This window comes from Nycticebus coucang, chromosome 2, assembly GCF_027406575.1.
Source record: "Nycticebus coucang isolate mNycCou1 chromosome 2, mNycCou1.pri, whole genome shotgun sequence".
NCBI lineage: Eukaryota > Metazoa > Chordata > Mammalia > Primates > Lorisidae > Nycticebus > Nycticebus coucang.
Window position 1 is genome coordinate 17,247,410 of NC_069781.1, and position 21,877 is coordinate 17,269,286.

General features: G+C 42.8%; 1 protein-coding gene across 7 annotated transcripts in view; it reads left to right on the forward strand.

The window, feature by feature from the left end:
• The window catches only part of CDK5RAP2 (CDK5 regulatory subunit associated protein 2), a 209,783-nt gene that overhangs the window by 36,813 nt on the left and 151,093 nt on the right, over positions 1–21,877 (forward strand). For 5 of the 7 annotated variants that reach the window (XR_008374822.1, XM_053564215.1, XM_053564233.1 and 2 more), the window contains 5 exons: positions 2,290–2,366; positions 6,555–6,678; positions 9,174–9,328; positions 15,009–15,171; positions 21,670–21,723. Coding sequence is in view for 6 of the 7 variants with exons in the window: in XM_053564215.1 (XP_053420190.1) it covers positions 2,290–2,366; positions 6,555–6,678; positions 9,174–9,328; positions 15,009–15,171; positions 21,670–21,723 (573 nt within the window). In the remaining variant the exon portion in view is untranslated. The remainder of the gene's footprint in view (positions 1–2,289; positions 2,367–6,554; positions 6,679–9,173; positions 9,329–15,008; positions 15,172–21,669; positions 21,724–21,877) is intronic. The other 2 variants (XM_053564253.1, XM_053564261.1) reach the window with 1 other exon arrangement.

The window sequence follows — 21,877 nt, forward strand, 5'->3', positions numbered from 1 at the left end:
TTGACTTGTCTAGAAGAGGAATTGTACTGTTACTTCTGAGCCTTTTCAAGAACTGAAAAGCTCCCTTGTTCCTTAAGGCAGTTTTTTTTCCCTTCAGTGTGGAGGTAGGAAGACAATGAGGATGTCCTCTTTTCTGGAAGGGAGTGGTGATGCAATCACAATTTTAAAGGAACCGATAGGAAAGCATTTTATATTTAAGTAGAGGTGGTCATGCGTCTCAGAACTCTAGGGTCCTAAGCCCAAGTTGCTGGTGTGGGCATTTGCATTGTACATTTGTCATCTTACTGTGATTCTCACGGCAGCCCTTGATGGTGGAGCGGTGTCCACTGGAAAGACTTTCTTCTACCCTTAGCTCCTGGTCTCCTAGACCCAGCTGATATTATTTATTCCTCATACAGAGGAGTTTTATGTGTGTGTAGTACGAGTGTAAGTGTGTGTATAAACTCCTCAATGCAAGCACATTCTGTTCTGCACCTGACGTTCTGCTCTCGTCGGTATCTTGGACCTCTTTCCCTCACGGTGGCGTAAGAGCGTCTCCATTCTTTTATGTAGCTTCACCATGTATATGTATATAAGTTTGTAACTTGAGATATTGGGTTTGAGAAAAAACATGTAATGAACATGTTACTTTTATCCATTCTTCTAAATTTATGAGTTGGAGTGCCAGTGGTTCATCAGAAAGCAAAGCACTTAGATTGTATCATATCAGCTCATTCCTGGAAATAGAAGCTCTTTGCCCTTCTGAGAGCTGGAAAAGGAATCCTCTTGTTAAGGGTACTTGTGCATTTTTCACAAAACCACAGTTAAGACATTATGTACTTTAAGAAAAAAGAGGCATTATGCACTGAAAAGATTAGTTTCTTCTAGAAACAGTTTTACCTCATAGATGACTTCTTTAGTTCTTCTTGTTTGACAGTGAAAAAAAAGAACCTATTTGGAGTCATATCTCTTAGGTTTTTCTTACATATATTTGCTAGCTCACTTAGTCTTCAATTTGAGGACCAAAATTGTCATGGGGGCTTTATGTTTTTCATTTGGCACTTGAAGGACTGGAAAGGAGAAACACTGGTTTCTCGTCCCTGGAAAGGTTGCACTGCCAGCCTTGTATCCCATGTCACCAGGAAGGCAGGTCCTGTGTCTGCCTTGTTCACTCCAGGGTCTTCAGTGAAGGAGCAAAGATGGGAGCATCCATTGACCTGTTGTGGTCTCTTCCTGGGAAAGTTTGGGCAGGATTTGAATTTATGTCCTTCAGCTCCCATGCCCATGATCTCAGTGCCCATGCCTATGACCTTTCTGTTTTGGCTATACCTCTCAACCTGGAGTACTCGTTCCCCCAGGTTCTGCTTTTAGGCATGTGCTCTTGAGTTGGCACATTTTACTGTAAGTGCAATTGCTATTTAAAATAATACCTATACGAAGTAGAATGTAAAGTTTATGTGAGTTGTTAAAACAGGAGAGAGATTTCTAAGAATTCTTGGATTTGTAGAATCCTCTGCAACTATGCACCCAGACCCCCTGTTTCTACTTCGAATATTCTGCCTGGGATACATTTGTGGCTAAGTTTGAGAAGCCCACCCTTGTCCCACTGTCCCACTGTCCCACTGTCCCACGTTGTGTTCCATTTGCCAAAGGTGCTGTTTTTGGATTCTTGTGTGGATTGTCAGGCCAGGCCTGTGACTCCTTTTGTTCTAGTCAGTTAGGAGGAAGACAGTTGGAGGACACTGTGTGTCCCTTATAGACAGTTTGCCCCGTGTGGTTGTGGTGTTTTTTGTGTGTACCCTGAAATCTTATCTTGAAATGGGATAGACCACGATGCAGCCTCCCACTTATCCACCCGTATGTCTTATTTTTTGAAAGCCATAGTGTGTTGCCACTGCTGCAACGACCACATGCATGATGGTAAACAACCAGAAGTAATTGCCTTGGAATGGTAAAAACAAACTGCAGAATTGCTTATGAATTTGCTTGGCAGAGGGCAAACAATTTTTAAATCAGCCTCACTTGTATGACATTTATGCCTTGATATTTGAATGCTCTGGCTGTTAGAAGCTTGGAGCATTTACATAATTGTTCCAAGTCTTGAGAAATCCGGGGCTTTCTTTGGAGACTACCAGTGTTTAATAATTCCCTTTTCCCTGTGCCCTGAGGCTAATGGGGTTTTCGAATCTAACATCTGCCTATTACAAGCATCACATAGTCAGCTGGTGCTGGAAATGATTTCCCCACTGTTGATGTTAATAGGTCCTGTATTTTACACTATTTCTTTTCTTTCTTAATCTTGTCTTGAAGAACATTGAACTCAAGGTGGAAGTAGAAAGTCTGAAGCAGGAGCTCCAGGAGAGAGAGCAGCTGCTCATCAAAGCCTCGTGAGTACCTGTCATCCTACCAAAAGCTTGCAGGTCACCCAGGGCTTCTGATGAGGGCACTAGGATGGTCAGTAAAACAGAACCTTATACTTTTCTATGCTAGTTGTTCTCCAGCTAGGCTCTGAGGACCCTAAGGAGGTTTTTGTTTTTATTTAATTACTTACTTTGAATAGATCTTAAGTATATAGCACAATGAATTTTCACAAAACGAACACACCGCAGAGCAGAGCCAAGCCGCCATTCAGATCAGGAAATAGAACATTACCAGCCCCCTAGAAGCCCCCTTTGAGAAGCCTCTTGAGGATAATTGCTGTCCTGAGGAAATGTGAGACCCCTAGAGATTTTGGTCTTTATCTTAAGATCATGTGGGAAGCAGTCACAGGTTCTGAGCAAGTGAGACAGAGTTCTCTTTCTGAAAAGATTACTCTGGATGCTGGGTGGGAAATGAATCACGGAGGGAGCTGGAGTGGAGGCTGGGACACCAGTCAGGAGGAAGGTTGAGGTGATGGACGAGTGATGGGTAGATTAGAGGGACATTTGAGAAGTATAGTCACAGGCCTTGGTGAGGGATGGAAAGGAGGTGTTAGGGAGACCTCCCGTCTGGGGTTTAAGCATGTTCACAGTGACTTAACCACTCCAGCTTCCTCTCCACTTTCTCCTCATCCCAAACACAGTTCACGAGAGCTAAAATCATTCTTGTTTTTGCTGCTCTAACATTGCCCCGGCAGACCTGTTTCTCTTCTTGTCTCCTTCCAGCCCAAATGGCTTTCTGTGACCTGGCCATTTGGAAAGGCTCAAGTGTTGAACCACATGTGGCTTCCTCTAGCCCACGTTAGTCTCGTAACTGACTTCTCTGGGGCACAGTGATGATCACATGCATGTAGCACTTTTCAGATTATGAAACATTTTCATATCAGTTTACATCCCATCGTTTTCCTGGGAGCAGTACCTTTACTTCATAGAGGATGGAGTTTAGGCCTGGAGAAGGGGAGAAGCATGACTCCGAGCCAGAGATATCAGAGCTGGGATTAGAGTCCCAGTCCCTGACTTTTAGTCTGGTGCTGGGCATCCTGTTCTTTTTATTTTCTTGTGTAGACATAGTATATGTATAATATCTATATGTCTGTTCAATGACAATATCTGCCCTGTAACTGCTAAGTGTGATTTCCCTTCACCCGTAGCTACCCAGCACGCAGCATTATGTCTGTGGTAGATACCTGTTGATGGAAAATGTCTTTATTAGTATAATGCCCTCAACTCCCTTTTTCAGTGTTATGATTTTTTTTATCTAGGGACAGGATATGGGACCTGCCACAGGAAAAACCCCTGCTTTTTCCTAAAGAACTATAATTAGAAGGGAAAGAATCAAGAGGAAATGTTGAGGACTGAAAAGGGTAGTGAGGCTGGCAGAGAAGGTTCTTTCTTGTATTGGGTAGAAAGCTGAATTAGACCAATTTCTCTCTACCTTTCCTCTCCTTAGGTCTGGCTGTCTGCCCTGCGTGCTAGCCCAGATTCTGTAAGGAAAGAAAGGATAGAGGGAGAGAATGATAATTACTGAAATCCTCCTTTGTTCCAGACCTTGTGCCTGGCACTTGACAGACTTTGTTGCATTTGATCTTTACGACAGTTAATGTGAGGCAGCCAGTCCTCCCATGTGAGTGATGAGAAAACTGAGGTTCAGAGAGGTGGGGGACTTGCCCACGATGGTTAACAGAGCTGGAACTTGTCTGGCTCAGAGCCCATCTGCTATGCTATGAAATAAACATATTTCTTTGCAGGTTTTCCATTGTTACATTTATCAGTTATAATAAGGAGACATTAAAAACAAAAGCAGTCATATTGTTGGGAGTAAATTTTATCTCTGTAGCTTTAAAACACAAACAAAAATAAAAATTCCGTTAGTATAGGAAAATTGCACCGTACTGCTGAGTATAAATTTTATTGCTATAGTAACTGTAAAATACAAAGATGATAAATGAAAAGTTGGAACATTTATTATTGGGAATATATTTTATTGGTATAACTAAAACACAAATCGGATAATTCCCGTACTTGTTAAAAATTGTAGTCAGCCTCTTGGCAATGTGTGTGATTCAGATGGTAAAATGCAAAGGTTAGATCTGGGCAGATAGGAGGGAGGTGGTATCTGAGTGGTGAGGAGGGTAGGGGTTACAGCAGTGAGCCATTCTGTAAAGCCTCAGGGCCAAAACATTTGTGAGTGAGTAGCAGAAATTCATTACTGGAAAAATCCTGTATCTGAGGCTCAGGAAGGAGGGGATTTTAGTCTAGAATTCTTTTGCCGTATAATGCCTCTTGAGGGGTGATAGAAATGATTGTGAATCACTGTGCATTTGAAATGATGGAGAAATGAGCCCAGGGACAGTAATGGCATTAATCAGGAAGTGGGAATGGCCATGTTGGTTGTGGCCAGCAGAGATCCTGGCAGGGGTAGCATGAAGCCTCCTCCAGCAGCTCCGTAGGGCCTGTGCTGTGTGGGCCTCAGAGACCACGTGTCAGCAGGCAGAGCACTCAGATGAGAGAGCAGGAGGCCACCCGTGTTAGCACGCTGATGCTAAGAAGTAATCATCTTGTTCACATGAGGAAACTGAGGCATAGGAGTCTATTTGCTAGGGCCAGGCAATTTACCCAGAGTCACACCAAGGATATAATAGAGTAAAAATTGGGAAGCAGATCTGTCCAACTTCAGATACCATGTCCTTTTTTCCCAATTGTTCCATTAAACATTGAATTCCGTTAAAATGATATCATGACTCTGGAGCTTTCTGAAGCCTTATTGGCGAAAGGAAAAAAGCTATGAATAAAGTCTTATTTGAAGACGACTCATGTTTGTGACTTGGACTAGTATGGCCCTCTTGACTTTCCATTGTTCTCAATAAAAAAATTCTCCTGGCCTGTACATGTGAGTGTTCACTCATATGGCTCTAAGTTTTATATATACCTAAATGAGGGCCTGGGAGTCTGGTGGTGAATAGATTTGTTTTGCTGCAGTTTTTCTGAGAAACCAGCTTTAGGTGGAGCCATTTCCTTTATTATTCTGCCTTCTGGAAACCCACGGTCATTTTAGAAATCCGATGAAGACGGCTCAGAGTGTAAGTCTTACAGATTATGTCTGATGCTTTTTCTTTTGGTGCCAGTGGTTGTGGTGTGCCATCCCCCCGGCCACGGGGAGAGGATAACTGTGGTGCCACAGCCAGCAGTGTGTGCTCTGGGTGTCACGATACAGTGACATGGCATGCAGGTGCTTGCATCATCTCCCTCTTCCTGCACTAGGTGGAGCCTGTGCTCAGGTTGGTGGTGCTGCGTTCGAGATTCTCTCCCCTTCACTTGGGAGACGATGAAGCGCACAGACGCTGAGTGCCCCACATGTGTTTCGTTGTGTAACACTTCTTTGCACTTGGGGTTGTCAGACCGCTGTCCACCTTCACTACACCACTGGGGCAGGGGTACTTGATTGGAAACCTCCTGGTGGGAAGTTTTGTAGCAGCTCTCAAAAATCTGAAGAGTGGCTTAACCTTTGACCTAGCAATTTCCTTTCTAGGAGTCCTCAGGAAATCATGGGATAATAGTCATACAAGAATGCTTTTATTATTATGTTGTTTGTTGTAATAAATAATAACACTAACATTTATTGAATACTTACTTTGTACCAGGCACTGTTCTCAGAAGTTCGTGAAGTATTACTAGATACATTTTTGTTAAATCAGAAAAATTTAAACACTTTAAAAATAGGGAATTGATTCAATAAATTGTAGTACATTCATGTAATATACATATGTGTATGTACAAATATAGCACATTCATACATTTCATTCATAAATGAATATATAGTCTTCAAAAGTGGGATGATGCGAATTTTTATTTATTGGCAGAAAAGGATGTTTATAGTTTATTAATAAGATCATTTCATTGACATGTACTAAATGGTTTTACTTTTGTAGAAAAAGTCTGAAAGACTGTACTAAAATGTTGACTTAGTTATCCTTAGTAAAAAGACTATGGATGATACTTTTTCTTATCTGCGTTTTTGAATTATAGATATTAAGTTAAAAAAAAAGTTCAGCACAGGTCTGCGGGGGAAATGACTAACAAGTGTCCCCCATCTCTTGGGGGCAGCTGACCTTATCAGTACACTGTTGTCTTTCTCTGCTCCTCTGCCTCTGTTTGCAGCAAAGCTGTGGAGAGCTTAGCTGAAGGGGGCGGCTCTGAAGTGCAGCGGGTCAAAGAAGAGGCGCGGAGGAAGGTGCAGCAGGTGGAAGAGGCCCTGAGCGCCAGGATACTCCTTTTAGAAGAGGTGAGTCTGGGAAGCCTGAGGGGAATGTTTTCTTAGAGGGGGTAAGTATTGGGATGTGCACAGTTTGGCTTCCTTTTTCATAAACTGTCAGTTTCAGCAGAAACAGCAGCCGCCCTTCTTGAGTATCCCCTGGGTTCTAGCCTCCTTGGAGGTGTTTTACACCTGTAATTTCTAATGCTTACACCCTGCAGACAGGCCCTTGCTGTCTTCATTCCTATGTGAGGACACTTAGAGACAGAGAGAAGAACTGACTTGTCCAAGTTTAATCCTGGATTTAAACCTGTGACTGATGGCTTTAGAGCCCATGCTCTTTTTGCAATACCATTCTGCTTATTGTTTAGTGTGGTCATTAACTTTAAAGACGCTGAAGCTGAGGGCCAGAGAAGGGAAGTGACTTCCCAGTATTAGCCAAGCCTGGAAGGAGATTGCTGACCTTTAGGCCACTGCTTGCCTGTCTTGCCCAGCCCCCAGCCTCCTCCCCTGTCCTCCAGGGCTCACTGAGTGTCTGCTCTGTTCAGCACTGTGTGTAGCTTCTCCTTTATTAATTCTCACTTAGGGGTTTCTGAGACTATGATGGGAGTCAGTCAGGATACTTCCTGGCTCAAAAATCCTGTCTCTTCGCTGTTACAACACCTTCCTTCATGGTAAGCTAGCAGTAAGTAATGTTATTTACTTCTTGGGCTTTGAAGTCTGTTGTTTCATCTCAGTTTCTCTACCTGAAACTGGTTCTTCTTCATAGATTTGAAGAGAAATGGCACCAGAAAGCACTTTGGGATGCAAAAAGCAGTTACTGTATTCTGCAGCCTGCAATTTTCCATTTATGGTGTTCACGCCAGTCCTTAAATCTTCCCCTTCAGGGTGTGTAGATGTTAGGTCCAAAATACAGGCAAGGAAATGGAGGCTCAGAGAGGGTTAGAAACTTAGCCTAGGTCGTAAGTGGGAGAGCTGGAACTAAAAGAAAGGTCTTCTAGATCCCAAATTCTGTTTTTATTTAAAGTGTAATTGTGAGATACAACCTGTTTGTTCAGTCATCTTATTTTCCCCAGTAAGTTTTGGAGTTCCACACATCTGCTGTGTCACTTTCTAGCTTTATCATTTGCCTTCCCTGAGACTCGGCTGCTGCATCTGTAAGATGAGGATGGTGATACCTAATTTGCAGTAGCGATTGTAATAATAACAGCGTTACTGACAGTTTACTGAAGGCTTACCATTGGGTAAGCCCCCTTCTGCTTCTTAACATGCACTGATTTAGTTAATCCTTTCAGTAAACCAATGAGGTAAACACACTTATCATGCTTTTTCTTTCTTTTTTTTAAGCAGATGATGTAACAGGGACAGAGTGGCTAAGTCACTTGCTCAAGGTCACATAGGCAGTAAATGTCAAGTGGTCTGGCTGCAGACTTGCAGAACTGCTGTACTCTACTGTTTCAGTATATATAACTTTGTAAGGTTGGGTGAGGATCAAAGGTAATATGTGTAAAGCTCCTTGCTTAGAGCTTGGCATTTAGTACACATTAGTAAATAACAGGATTTGTTGTTTGTTGTCTAAGAATATGGGAATTAATTTTTTCCAGCTTCCACCAAGGTTGGCAGGCTAGTCTCCTGGGGAGACATTGGTGGGGGAGGCTCTGTGGAGGGCAGGGCGGGCTGGAGAAAGCCACCATAAGCTTCCTGTGACGCAGCAGGAACTTGACAGTCGTGACAGCTCTTTGATGGGATGGTAGTTATCCCCGTTTTAGAGATTGGGAAGCTGGGGTTCAGAGAGGTTAAGTGACTGCCCGAGGTCATACAGTAAGTAAATGAGAGAGCTGAGTTTTGAACTTAGTTTGATTTGACTTTTATTGTTGTGATGTATATAATCAGAGGCAGCTGGCGTGACGAGAGTAGTGGGAGATTCATGTCTACTCTGAGGACACTTTCATGAGCACCAGGGCCTTTTCCTGCACACGGACGCTGCTTGTGTGATTAGGTAATTTTCTTGCAGGCTTCACTGAGCACTTAGGAAGAACATAGAGTTGTTTTTTTTTTTTTTTTTTTTTTTAAACACCTAGATCACCTTGGAGATATAGAAAATGTATTTTAGAATTGTGCAGTCATTATCTTAAGAAGATAGTGAGGGGGGCCCTGGGCGTGGAGTGAATTTGTATGGAGATTATGGTGGCCGTTTGAAATTTACGTATGTTTAGTATTGAGAGGTACCTTTCTCCTAGTTCACATTGAAGCTATAAATATTGATCTGATTTTTCAAAACTAAAAACACAGTTCTTGTAGAGTTGAATCTTCCATTGGAAATGCCTATTACTCTTCAGGATACAAGAGGGAAAAATGGCTAGCAAATGTATTTATAACCGATTCTCTCCATGTATAATACAATTCAGGGAGGGGAAATGTGCCGGAGAAAAAGTCATAAATATTTATATTTTAATCCAATTTCCTTTCAAAATGTTCCCAATTGTATTGAAAAATTGCATCAAATGCATTTAATTTAACTCTAGGATGTGAAAGCCACCCAAGCAGAACTGGAAAAGGCCTTTGCAGGGACAGAAATGGAGAAGGCTCTGCGGCTGAACTTGGAAAGCAAGCTCTCAGAGATGAAGAAGACACGCGAGCGGGACTTGGAGATGGTTCTGGTCCTGGAGGAGAAAGACAGGTCTGGTTCTTGTCCCTGTGATATCCTGACACCCCACTGTCTGACCGTGTGGGGAAGGAATTAATCCCTTTCCTGGTCTCCTTTCCCTTCCTCCTCTCCGTGCTCCCCACAGGACTTGAGTGACTTACTGAAATACGCCCAATGAAGTGGGGTAGGAAACTAGGGACAAAAACAGGTGAAAAGGAAAGGAGCAGCGTAGTAACATCAAGACAGAGATAGAGTCTACTGATACGTATGCTGGCTGAGGAGTTCTGCTTACATTCTAGTGATAAATTGAACATCCAGTTCTGGCTCTAAATTTCCTGGTAGCCAAAGGAAAAAGGGAAAAATGATCTTGGTGGCCCTGAGATTCATATTGTTAATAAGAGAAAACAAGCCAGCAACTTGGAAGCTTGGTTTTACTTGGTACTGTCAGAGGGAAATTTTTCTTGTGGTTCTTTCCAAAGGAAACAGTTGGGTGACTTCATCCTCACAGTAAATACAAGTAAATTTTATGTGACTCTCTTTCATCTCATCTTTGTTTTTTGAGACAGTCTCACTCGGTTGCCCCTGTGTAGAGTGCTGTGGAGTCATAGCTCACAGCAACCTCATGCTCTTGGGCTCAAGCGATTCTCTTGCCTCAGCCTCCCAAGTAGCTAGGACTACAGGTGCCCATCACAATGCCCGGTTATTTTTAGAGACAGGGTTTTGCTCTAGCTCAGAGCTGGTCTCGAACTTGTGAGCTCAGGTGATCCGCCTGCCTCGGCCTCCCAGAGTGCTGGGAACAGCTGGGAACAGGCTTGAGCTACTGTGCCTGGCTTTCATCTTATCTTTTTTTTTTTGAGACAGAGCCTCAAGCTGTCGCCTTGGGTAGAGTGCTATGGCATCACAGCTCAAAGCAACCTCCAACTCCTGGGCTCAAGCGATTCTCCTGCTTCCGATTCCCAAGTAGCTGGGACTACAGGTGCCCACCACAACGGTTGGCTATTTTTTGGTTGCAGCCATCATTGTTGTTTGGCGGGCCCAGGCTGGATTCGAACCCGCCATCTCAGGTATATGTGGCTGGCACCTTAGCTGCTTGAGCCACAGGCGCTTGGCCCTTCATCTCTAAAGCCCACCATTAGTGCAAGGGACCAAAACCAACAATGTAGACCAAATACAGAGCTTTTTGATGATCCAGGGTAAAATGTCATCATTTAGATTAGAGAAATGGGTGGCCACGATGGCCTTTAGGCAATCTTTAATGCTCATCATGTCTTGCAACCAAACTTTTGATTAAGACTTGTTAGGAGAAATTTGATTTTAGTCTTTACCATGACCCTCACAGTGGATACTCTTGCCTTGTCTTATCAGTTCTAAAGGTTAACTAAATGTAAGTGCAATGAATGGCTAATCTGTGACTCATCTGTTAAGAGCCAAGCTTGTTTGGAAGTTGGTGGAAATTGTTCTGCGCCACATGATCTGTTTCAGAGGATTCAGACCTCTTCCTTTTCCTTGATCTTGCTGTGCCTCCTGTGTTGATGGGCCCAGTGTGGTGTTTAGGTTCTTGTGCCTAATTGCCCTGGTTTCTCAACTTAGACTTCTGTCTGTACCACCTTTTGAGATCTGAGTCCACTAATTGTTATTATTTATGGGTTAGAAAATTAGGTGAGCAAACCTTGTAAGGTTATTAACAAAACAAGAGTATAGCCCCTGAGGAAGAGCCTATAGTTGCCATTTAAGTGCCTGACCTTCGGCATTTGGAGGAGTGACCATTTATTTGGTGTTCTGTGACCTTTTCTTAGCTTGGTCTGGAAGATTGAGGTTTTGTGATTAGTCATCTCAGGATGAGACTTTATTCAGCAAATATTTCCTGAGCATTTTCTACTCAACTCAGTGGTGATTAGAATAAAGGAGTGAGTGATACAGATAGAGTCTCTTTCCCCAGAAATCTCATTGTCTAAATTTAAGCTTATCTTCTAGCTAGGTGGAAAGGAGCGCAGGAGCAGAATGAAAAGTGCTGGATGGGGTAAGGTATGGGTTAACATATTTAGTTCAGTTTAGAGGGATTAGGAAAAGCTGCCTAGAGGAACCACGAGGGTGAGAAAGAGTGATCTGGACAAAGAAAAGGAAGTAAGGGTGTTCTAGGCATAGGGCACAGTGTGTGTGAAAGTCCAAAGACAAGAGGGACAGGGCATGACTAAGACACAGAAGGGCACACCGCAGGGTCCAGGTCCCGCGTTGTGTTCCAGAAGAAGTGAGGAGAGGAAAGCTGAGGAGATCCCCGGGGCCTTGTGAAGAGTTTGGGTTTTAACAAACTAAAGGCAAGTAACAAGCCACTGAAGAATTAAGGTGGAGCTTGGGGAAATGTCAGGGTCAGATTTAAATTTAGAGAGATCCTTCTGGCTGCCGTCTGGGGGATGGATTGGTGCTGGGCTGGATGGAAGACTACTTTTCAGGCTAAACAGAGATCCAGACAAGAACTGATGGTGACCAGGATGGAGGTGCCAATGAGGAATGCAGGAGAACAGGCAGAGATAGAAGATAGAGGGGACATAGTCTTCCTAGCAAAGTATCTCAGGAATGGAAGAAAAAGTATCCAATGTACTCAGCCCTACTATGAAGCTAAATTATAGCTTTCACATGAAGGCTATAACCCAACTGTAGCACAAGACTGTGAGGAAAGGGCCAAGGAAGGGGAAGGGAGGGGGGAGGTTAGGGTGGAGGGAGGGTAATTGATGGGGCCACACCTACGGTGCATCTTAGAATGGGTATAGGCGAAACCTACTAAAGGCAGAATACAAATGTCTACATACAATAACTAAGAAAATGCCATGAAGGCTACATTGAACAGTTTGATGAGAATATTTCAGATTGTATATGAAACCAGCACATTGTACCCCTTGATTGCACTAATGTACACAGCTATGATTTAACAATTAAAAAAACAAAAAGAAGATAGAGTGGACATAAAAACAAACAAAAAAAGATAGAGTGGACATGGTGGGTGTGGAGGGCTTGGTGACTGATTGGATTTAGGGGGCGATGGGAAAGGCTGCGGTGATATCCCCTCACCTAGGTTTTTCGTATGAGCAACTGTGGGCTGGTAGTACATTTTGCAGAGTTTGGTGAACAAAAAGGGAAAAGGGGGAAATGTTTTTGGGTAGAGGGAGTGGAAAGATGATGCTTTCACTTGTGACAAGTTAGGTTTGAGGACTCTGTGAGCATCTGTGAGTATGGGTGGTTGGACATACGGATTACAGCTTGAATTAAAGGAGATACAGATTCTTTCCTTAACTCACTGCTGAGCATGACCTTGAGAATGCATGCCGGGAAGGAATGGAGGGATGGAAGCCATCCTGCTTATATGGAACTCCCTGTATAGAGATGTCAAAAACAAAAAAAATTGTGGTAATGAAGCTGTGATAGAGGTGAGCCCAAGGTTTTGTGTTATGTCAAAAGCAAGGGAGTGATCACCTCTGCCTAGGTCGGGGTGGGAGGAGAAGTCCTGGAGCCAGATGAGGATGCCCTGTCAAGCAGAGGGAACGGCACATGCCAAGGTGCAGAGCCTGGCATATTTCCAGGTGATCAGAAAAGAAAATGGTCCCTGCTGACATGTGCCGCAGATGCTGGATTTCACATTTCTCTTGAAAGAGGGAATTTGGGAAGGTTAGGTTAAGTTATCAAGCACTCACTGGGGTCTCTATGGGCGTGGGGGGCCGGTTCAGAGCTTTGCTAAAGTCTGTCTCTCCCTGGGATTTCCCACAGATGGGTTAGACCGGCCCAGGAACGTGATCTGTTGGTCCTGTGGGTGTGCCTGTCTTTCAGGGATAAAGGTGTCCCAGATGGGCTCTCAGAGCCCAGGGCAGCAGCGGGATGCCAGCTCTGGCTGTCTTATGAAACTCTCTTGGATCTGGGATGAGTGTGTCCCCTTCCTGAGGCAGGCCTGCCTAGTCCAGATCAGAAGGTTAGCACAGAGTTGAAGCAGGGTCCTTGGTTTTGCCCTAGTGAAATGGACCCAGATGTGCCATGCAGACTGACCTGCTGTTGGGCAGGGCAGACTGTCAAATCTTTAGGGCTTAGGCACCCCTTACGTCGGTAGGTACTACCAGTATCTCTCTGGGCTCCAACTCTCCTTTTTGTTTTTTGAGCCAGAATGTCACTCTGTTGCCCAGGCTAGAGTGCTGTGGGGGTCAGCCTAGCTCACAGCAACCTCAAATTTCTGGGCTCAAGTGATCTTCCTGCCGCAGCCTCCCAAGTAGCTGGGACTACAGGTGTCTATCACCATGCCTGGCTGATTTTTCTATTTTTAGTAGAGACAGAGTCTTGTTTTGCTCAGGCTGGTCTCAAACTTCTGCCTCAGCCTCCCAGAGGTGCTAGGATTATAGGATGAGCCACTAGTGCTGGTCCACCCTCCTTTCCAAAGGGACATGCTTTAGCTACTTTCTTTCGTTCTGGCCTTCGAGCTGTTCTGTGTCCTTAAGGCCATCACTATGGAAGAGCCCTGCAGTTCACATTTGGCCAACACACTTGTTTTATTGGCCCACGGTGTTTTCAAGAGTTTGACTTAGATGCCAATATTTAAAGAATTGACTTTCCTGTAGCAGTCTGGATTTCCAGCTTTTCTTGAAAGCCTGGAAGATGTGACAGTCCTGGGCAGTTGTCCCGCAGCTCCCTTTAGCTGGGCCTGGTTATCCAGTCTGTCTATATTTTGGTTTGCTATATTCCATTTCTTCCATTTCCTATCTAGAACTTGCTTTACGGTAACTTAAAAAACAGAAGAAGAAATGGCTCCGTGCCTGTGGCTCAAGCGGCTAAGGCGCCAGCCACATATACCTGAGCTGGCGGGTTCGAATCCAGCCTGGGCCCGACAAACAACAATGATGGCTGCAACCAAAAAACATCTGGGTGTTGTGGCGGGTGCCTGTAGTCCCAGCTACTTGGGAGGCAGAGGCAGGCAACTTACTTGAGTTGTAGGTTGCTGTGAGCTGTGATTCTACGGTACTCAACCCAGGGCGACAGCTTGAGGCTCTGTCTCAAAAAAAAAAAAAAAAAAACAGAAGAAGAAAAATAAGAATTTTATCATTGAGATATAAATTACACATGACAGTTTGATGGCTTCTCCCTCTCCAGCTGACTGTGTGATGGTTTCTTGGAGAGAGGAGACTGAGGCTATCCGCAGGGCTCTCTGATCTGGTGGGCCTCAGAGCTGGGGCCTTGAATGCCCCACACAGGAGTTTGGGCTTTATCTTGAAAGTCAGTGGTATAAACCTTCCCTGAGAAGCCTTCGTGAGACATTGCCTGTTTTGTCCACACTCATTGGAGCAGCTCTGCCTTGTTGGTTTTGTTTGCTTAGGTTTGGGTGACATTTCTTTTGGAAAGAGAATTTCTTAGTCCAAAAAAAAAGAGTAATCCTTTGCTGTCAACATCGGGGGCCACTGAGACCATTGAAGGTCTTTAAACCTTCTGCGTGTGTGACTTGGCCAGACCATGGTCTGGCAGCTCCGAGTTGTACCGACTGGAGCCAGGCTGGAGGCAGGGGGATCTGTTAATGTCACAAATTCTGGCCCTTAATTTTCAACCTGCAAAAGATATTTCCGTTTATATTTAGTCACTAGACATGTCTCCTTTGAAGATGTCTGGCCCCATTTCCTACCTCCTCCTGCTCCACTGAGGTAAGAGAATAGCTTAGAATTAATATTTAAATTTTGTTCTCTTTTAGACTGATTGAGGAGTTGAAGCTGTCCTTGAAGAGCAAAGAAGCTTTAATTCAGAGCCTTAAAGAGGAGAAATCTCAGATGGCATCTCCAGATGAGAATGTGTCATCTGGAGAGCTCCGAGGACTTTCTGCTGCTCTAAGGGAAGAACAAGAGAGAGAAATGGAGGTAAGGTGATGGGATGGGATGGGGAGGGCTTTAATTAGCTGATATTCCGTCCTCAGGTTCACACAGTTCGCTTCTGCATGTGAGTTCCCTGTCAGCCTAGGAGGCAGCACAAACCTCCCTCTCAGCCTCTTGTTCACATGAAGAGTCCATTTAAAAACTAATCCCATGCCTGCTTCCCTCTACTTCACTGTGTATTTATATTGGCGTCTAGGGACTTTTCTTTCCATTTTGGGAGCTTTCTTTGGACACACTCGTGGTGCATTGTATGTGTCCATTTTACCATTGTAGTTAGAGATAGGCTCAAGGCCAGTTTTGGTCTGCAACTTGACAGGTAGTGGAGGAAGGGAACTCACCTGTATTGGGCTTGGCAGCATGTGAGGGGCTAGTGTATCATCTTGTTCAATCTTCCTAGCCACCTGGCGATGTAGAGAGCTTTCTCTCCTTGTTGAGTTTAGAACCAGGCTCAGAGGAATCATTATATTTTTCCAGGTTCCAAGAGGTGGGTTACTAGTAGCTGACCCCAAGCCTGCCTGGATTCCTCCCTCTCACTAGGCAGCCTCCCCAGCCAACTTTTTTGAAGAGGGTAGGCTGGCGGGGACGCATAGGTAGGTCTTAGTCTAGGCCTTCCATTGCAGGAGGTATGTTCACGTTAGTGATGTTCTGGATGTTCACAAAAAGTCTTGATTTCTTTTTTATTTTATTTTATTTTTTTATTGTTGGGGATTCATTGAGGGTACAATAAGCCAGGTTACACTGATTGCAATTGTTAGGTAAAGTCCCTCTTGCAATCGTGTCTTGCCCCCATAAAGTGTGACACACACCAAGGCCCCACCCACCTCCCTCCTTCCCTCTTTCTGTCCCCCCCCATAACCATAATTGTCATTAATTGTCCTCATATCAAAATTGAGTACATAGGATTCATGCTTCTCCATTCTTGTGATGCTTTACTAAGAATAATGTCTTCCACGTCCATCCAGGTTAATACAAAGGATGTAAAGTCTCCATTTTTTTTAATGGCTGAATAGTATTCCATGGTATACATATACCACAGCTTGTTAATCCATTCCTGGGTTGGTGGGCATTTAGGCTGTTTCCACATTTTGGCGATTGTAAATTGAGCTGCAATAAACAGTCTAGCACAAGTGTCCTTATGATAAAAGGATTTCTTTCCTTCTGGGTAGATGCCCAGTAATGGGATTGCAGGATCAAATGGGAGGTCTAGCTTGAGTGCTTTGAGGTTTCTCCATACTTCCTTCCAGAAAGGTTTTACTAGTTTGCAGTCCCACCAGCAGTGTAAAAGTGTTCCCTTCTCTCCACATCCACGCCAGCATCTGCAGTTTTGAGATTTTGTGATGTGGGCCATTCTCACTGGGGTTAGATGATATCTCAGGGTTGTTTTGATTTGCATTTCTCTAATATATAGAGATGATGAACATTTTTTCATGTGTTTGTTAGCCGTTCGTCTGTCGTCTTTAGAGAAAGTTCTATTCACGTCTCTTGCCCATTGATATAAGGGATTGTTGGCTTTTTTCATGTGGATTAATTTGAGTTCTCTATAGATCCTAGTTATCAAGCTTTTGTCTGATTGAAAATATGCAAATATCCTTTCCCATTGTGTAGGTTGTCTCTTTGCTTTGGTTATTGTCTCCTTAGCTGTACAGAAGCTTTTCAGTTTAATGAAGTCCCATTTGTTTATTTTTGTTGTTGTTGCAATTGCCATGGCAGTCTTCTTCCTGAAGTCTTTCCCCAGGACAATATCTTCCAGTGTTTTTCCTATGCTTTCTTGGAGGATTTTTATTGTTTCATGCCTTAAGTTTAAGTCCTTTATCCATCTTGAATCAATTTTTGTGAGCGGGGAAAGGTGTGGGTCCAGTTTCAGTCTTTTACATGTAGACATCCAGTTCTCCCAACACCATTTATTGAATAGGGAGTCTTTCCCCCAAGGTATGTTCTTGTTTGGTTTATCGAAGATTAGGTGGTTGTAAAATGTTAGTTTCATTTCTTGGTTTTCAATTCGATTCCAAGTGTCTATGTCTCTGTTTTTGTGCCAGTACCATGCTGTCTTGAGCACTATGGCTTTGTAGTACAGACTAAAATCTGGTATGCTGATGCCCCCAGCTTTATTTTTGTTACAGAGAACTGCCTTAGCTATACGGGGTTTTTTCCGGTTCCATACAAAACGCAGAATCATTTTTTCCAAATCTTGAAAGTACGATGTTGGTATTTTGATAGGAATGGCATTGAATAGGTAGATTGCTTTGGGAAGTATAGACATTTTCACAATGTTGATTCTTCCCATCCATGAGCATGGTATGTTCTTCCATTTGTTAATATCCTCTGCTATTTCCTTTCTGAGGATTTCATAGTTTTCTTTATAGAGGTCCTTCACCTCCTTCGTTAGGTATATTCCTAGGTATTTCATTTTCTTTGAGACTATGGTGAAGGGAGTTGTGTCCTTAATTAGCTTCTCATCTTGACTGTTACTGGTGTATACAAAGGCTACTGACTTGTGGACATTGATTTTATATCCTGAAACATTACTGTATTTTTTGATGACTTCTAGGAGTCTTGTGGTTGAGTCTTTGGGGTTCTCTAAGTATAAGATCATGTCGTCAGCAAAGAGGGAGAGTTTGACCTCCTCTGCTCCCATTTGGATTCCCTTTATTTCCTTGTCTTGCCTAATTGTATTGGCTAGAACTTCCAGCACTACGTTGAATAGTAAAGGTGACAGAGGACAACCTTGTCTGGTTCCAGTTCTAAGAGGAAAAGCTTTCAGTTTTACCCCATTCAGTAAAATATTGGCTGTGGGTTTGTCATAGATAGCTTCAATCAGTTTTAGAAATGTGCCACCTATGCCCATACTCTTCAGTGTTCTAATTAGAAAAGGATGCTGGATTTTATCAAATGCTTTTTCTGCATCTATTGAGAGGATCATGTGATCTTTATTTTTGCCTCTGTTAATATGGTGGATAATGTTTATAGACTTGGGTATGTTAAACCAGCCTTGCATCCCTGGGATGAAGCCTACTTGATCATGATGAATGACTTTTTTGATGATAAGCTGTAATCTGTTGGCTAGGATTTTGTTGAGAATTTTTGCGTCTATGTTCATGAGTGAGATTGGTCTGAAATTCTCCTTTTTGTTTGGGTCTTTTCCTGGTTTTGGTATCAGGGTGATGTTTACTTCATAGAATGTGTTGGGGAAGATTCCTTCTTCCTCAATTTTTTGGAATAATTTCTGCAGTACAGGAATAAGCTCTTCCTTGAAGGTTTGATAGAATTCTGGAGTGAAGCCATCTGGACCAGGGCATTTTTTGGTTGGAAGATTTTTTATTGTTTCTTTGATCTCAGTGCTTGAAATTGGTCTGTTCAGGAGCTCTATTTCTTCCTGGCTGAGTCTAGGGAGAGGGTGTGATTCCAAATATTGATCCATTTCTTTCACATTGTCAAATTTCTGGGCATAGAGATTCTGGTAGTATTCTGAGATGATCTCTTGTATCTCTGTGGGATCAGTTGTTATTTCCCCTTTATCATTTCTGATTGAGGTTACTAGAGATTTTACTTTTCTATTCCTCGTTAGTCTGGCCAATGGTTTATCTATTTTATTTATTTTTTCAAAAAACCAACTCCTTGTTTCATTAATTTTCTGAATGATTTTTTTGTTTTCAATTTCATTGATCTCTGATTTGATTTTGGATATTTCTTTTCTTCTACTGAGTTTAGGCTTAGATTGTTCTTCTTTTTCCAATTCCATAAGATATCTTGTGAGATTGTTGATGTGCTCTCTTTCTGTTTTTCGAATGTAGGCATCTAAAGCGATGAATTTTCCTCTCAAAACTGCTTTTGCAGTATCCCACAGGTTTTGGTAGCTTGTGTCTTCATTGTTATTATGCTCAAGGAAGTTAATGATTTCCTGTTTTATTTCTTCCTTTACCCATCTGTTATTCAACAGAAGATTGTTTAGTTTCCATGCCTTTGGGTGGGGTCGAGCATTTTTGTTAGAGTTGAGTTCCACCTTTAGTGCTTTATGGTCTGAGAAGATACAAGGTAAAATTTCAATTCTTTTGATTCTGTTGATATTTGTTTTGTGTCCCAGGATATGATCAATTTTGGAGAATGTTTCATGGGGTGATGAGAAGAATGTATATTCTTTATCTTTGGGATGGAGTGTTCTATATGCGTCTATCAAGCACAGTTGTTCTAGGGTCTCATTTAAGTCTCTTATATCCTTGTTTAATTTCTGTTTAGAGGATCTGTCCAGCTCTATAAGAGGAGTGTTAAGGTCCCCTGTTATTATGGTATTATCAGATATCATATTGCTCAGACTGAGTAAGGTCTGTTTCAAGAATCTGGGAGCATTTAAATTGGGTGCATAGATATTTAGAATTGAAATGTCTTCTTGTTGTAGTTTTCCCTTGACCAATATAAAGTGACCATCTTTGTCTTTTTTGACTTTAGTTGCTTTAAATCCACATGTATCTGAAAATAAGATTGCAACTCCTCTTTTCTTCTGAATTCCATTTGCCTGAAAAATTGTCTTCCAACCCTTGACTCGGAGCTTTAATTTGTCTTTTGAAGCCAGGTGTGTTTCTTGCAGACAGCAAATAGATGGCTTGTGTTTTTTAATCCAGTCAACCAATCTATGTCTCTTCAGTGGGGAATTCAAGCCATTAACATTTATTGAGATAATTGATAAGTGTGGTAGTATTCTATTCGTCTTATTTGGTGAGAGTCCATTGCTTAGTTTTATCTTTTGCATCAGTGTGGAGGTTAGGTTCTGTCCTTTGATTTCTGAGTTCTTACTTTGCTGCTGATCCATTGTGGTGGTCAGTGTGCAGAACAGATTGAAGTATTTCCTGTAGAGCTGGTCTTGTTGTGGCGAATTTCCTCAGTGTTTGTATATCTGTAAATGATTTGATTTCTCCATCAATTTTGAAGCTTAGCTTAGCAGGGTACAGAATTCTGGGCTGAAAATTGTTCTGTTTAAGTAGATTAAAGGTAGATGACCATTGTCTTCTTGCTTGGAAAGTTTCATTAGAGAAGTCTGCGGTCACTCTGATGGATTTGCCCCTGTAGGTCAACTGGCGCTTACTCCTGGCAGCTTGCAGAATCTTTTCTTTTGTCTTGACTTTGGACAGGTTCATCACAATGTGTCTTGGAGAAGCTCGGTTAGAGTTGAGGCGACCTGGGGTCCGATATCCCTCTGAAAGCAGTGTGTCAGAATCTTTGGTGATATTTGGGAAATTTTCTTTTATAATATTCTCTAGTATGGCTTCCATTCCTCTGGGGCATTCTTCTTCCCCTTCTGGAATTCCTATAACTCGTATGTTGGAACGCTTCATAAAGTCCCATAATTCTGACAGTGAACGTTCTGCTTTCTCTCTCTTCTTTTCTGCCTCTTTTACTATCTGAGTTATCTCAAAAACTTTGTCTTCTACCTCTGAAATTCTTTCTTCTGCATGGTCTAACCTGTTGCTGATACTTTCCATTGCATCTTTAAGTTCCCTGATTGACTGTTTCATTTCCTTCAGCTCTGTTATATCCTTTTTATATTCTTCATATCGTTCATCTTGTATTTGATTCTGTTTTTGGATTTCCTTTTGGTTATTTTCCACTTTATTAGCACTTTCCTTCATTGTTTCCATCATTTCTTTCGTTGTTTTCAACATGTGTATTCTAAATTCCCTTTCTGTCATTCCTAACATTTCTTTATAGGTGGAATCTTCTGCAGTAGCTACCTCATGGTCCCTTGGCGGGGTTGTTCTGGACTGGTTCTTCATGTTGCCTGGAGTTTTCTGCTGATTCTTCCTCATGGGTGATTTCTTTTATCTGTTTCCTTGCCCTAATTTTCCTTTCACTTCCTCTTGCTCTTTAAGTTTTCGTGCCTGTGGAAGTTGCGGGCAGGTTTAGACGGATTGAACACACGTGACCACTTGCCGGTTTTCCACTGTTTTAGTCCTCCTCTTGGTGACCAGAAGTCTCTCGCTGACTCCCTGTATCCTCTCAGGGGTGGTGATAGGCAGATCCCACCAGCCAGAGATGCCTGGAGTCCTATATCCCCAGACTCACGGTGCCCAGATGCAAGGAAGCTGTTATTCGGCTGCCATCTTGTTCTGCCTCCAAGTCTTGATTTCTTTATGGAGCAGGGCCTGTGTCCCCTCAGTTCTGTAGTATCCCTCACTAGTATTTATCTGGGATCAGCCATTGTTTCCTGCTCATCCTGTTAGCCTCATCCCCGCTTTCTGGTGCTGCCTTCAGCAAGCCTTCCCTGTGTTGTTCAGCAGAACCTTGGTTTACTCTTGGTGGGGCTGGTGGTCAGTTAGGTGGGTTGCTTATCTTCACGTTCTTCTTCACTCCAATCAGGAAGGAGGGACACTAGTTTCAATGGGTTCCACGGCCCTGGGGCAAAGTTAGTAAATGGGGGGGGTCATTTTAATTGTTCTGATAAAGCTATTGGATTGTGGATCTCTTTGGGGCACCACTAATGCTTTTTCTTAGGCTGTGCAAGTGGAGCATCAGAAGGAGAGAGATCGCTTTGAGGAAAGGATCCAGGTATGTTGATACAATTTTTAAAATTTACTGAAAATTTATTCTATCCTTGCCTCTTGTTTTGTTCTGAGTACAACAGAGAATTCTGTGTAACTGTTTCTGTCATTTATTGACTGCTGCTGGGTGCTGGTCCAGTGTAAGGTGTTTTAGAGAGGGT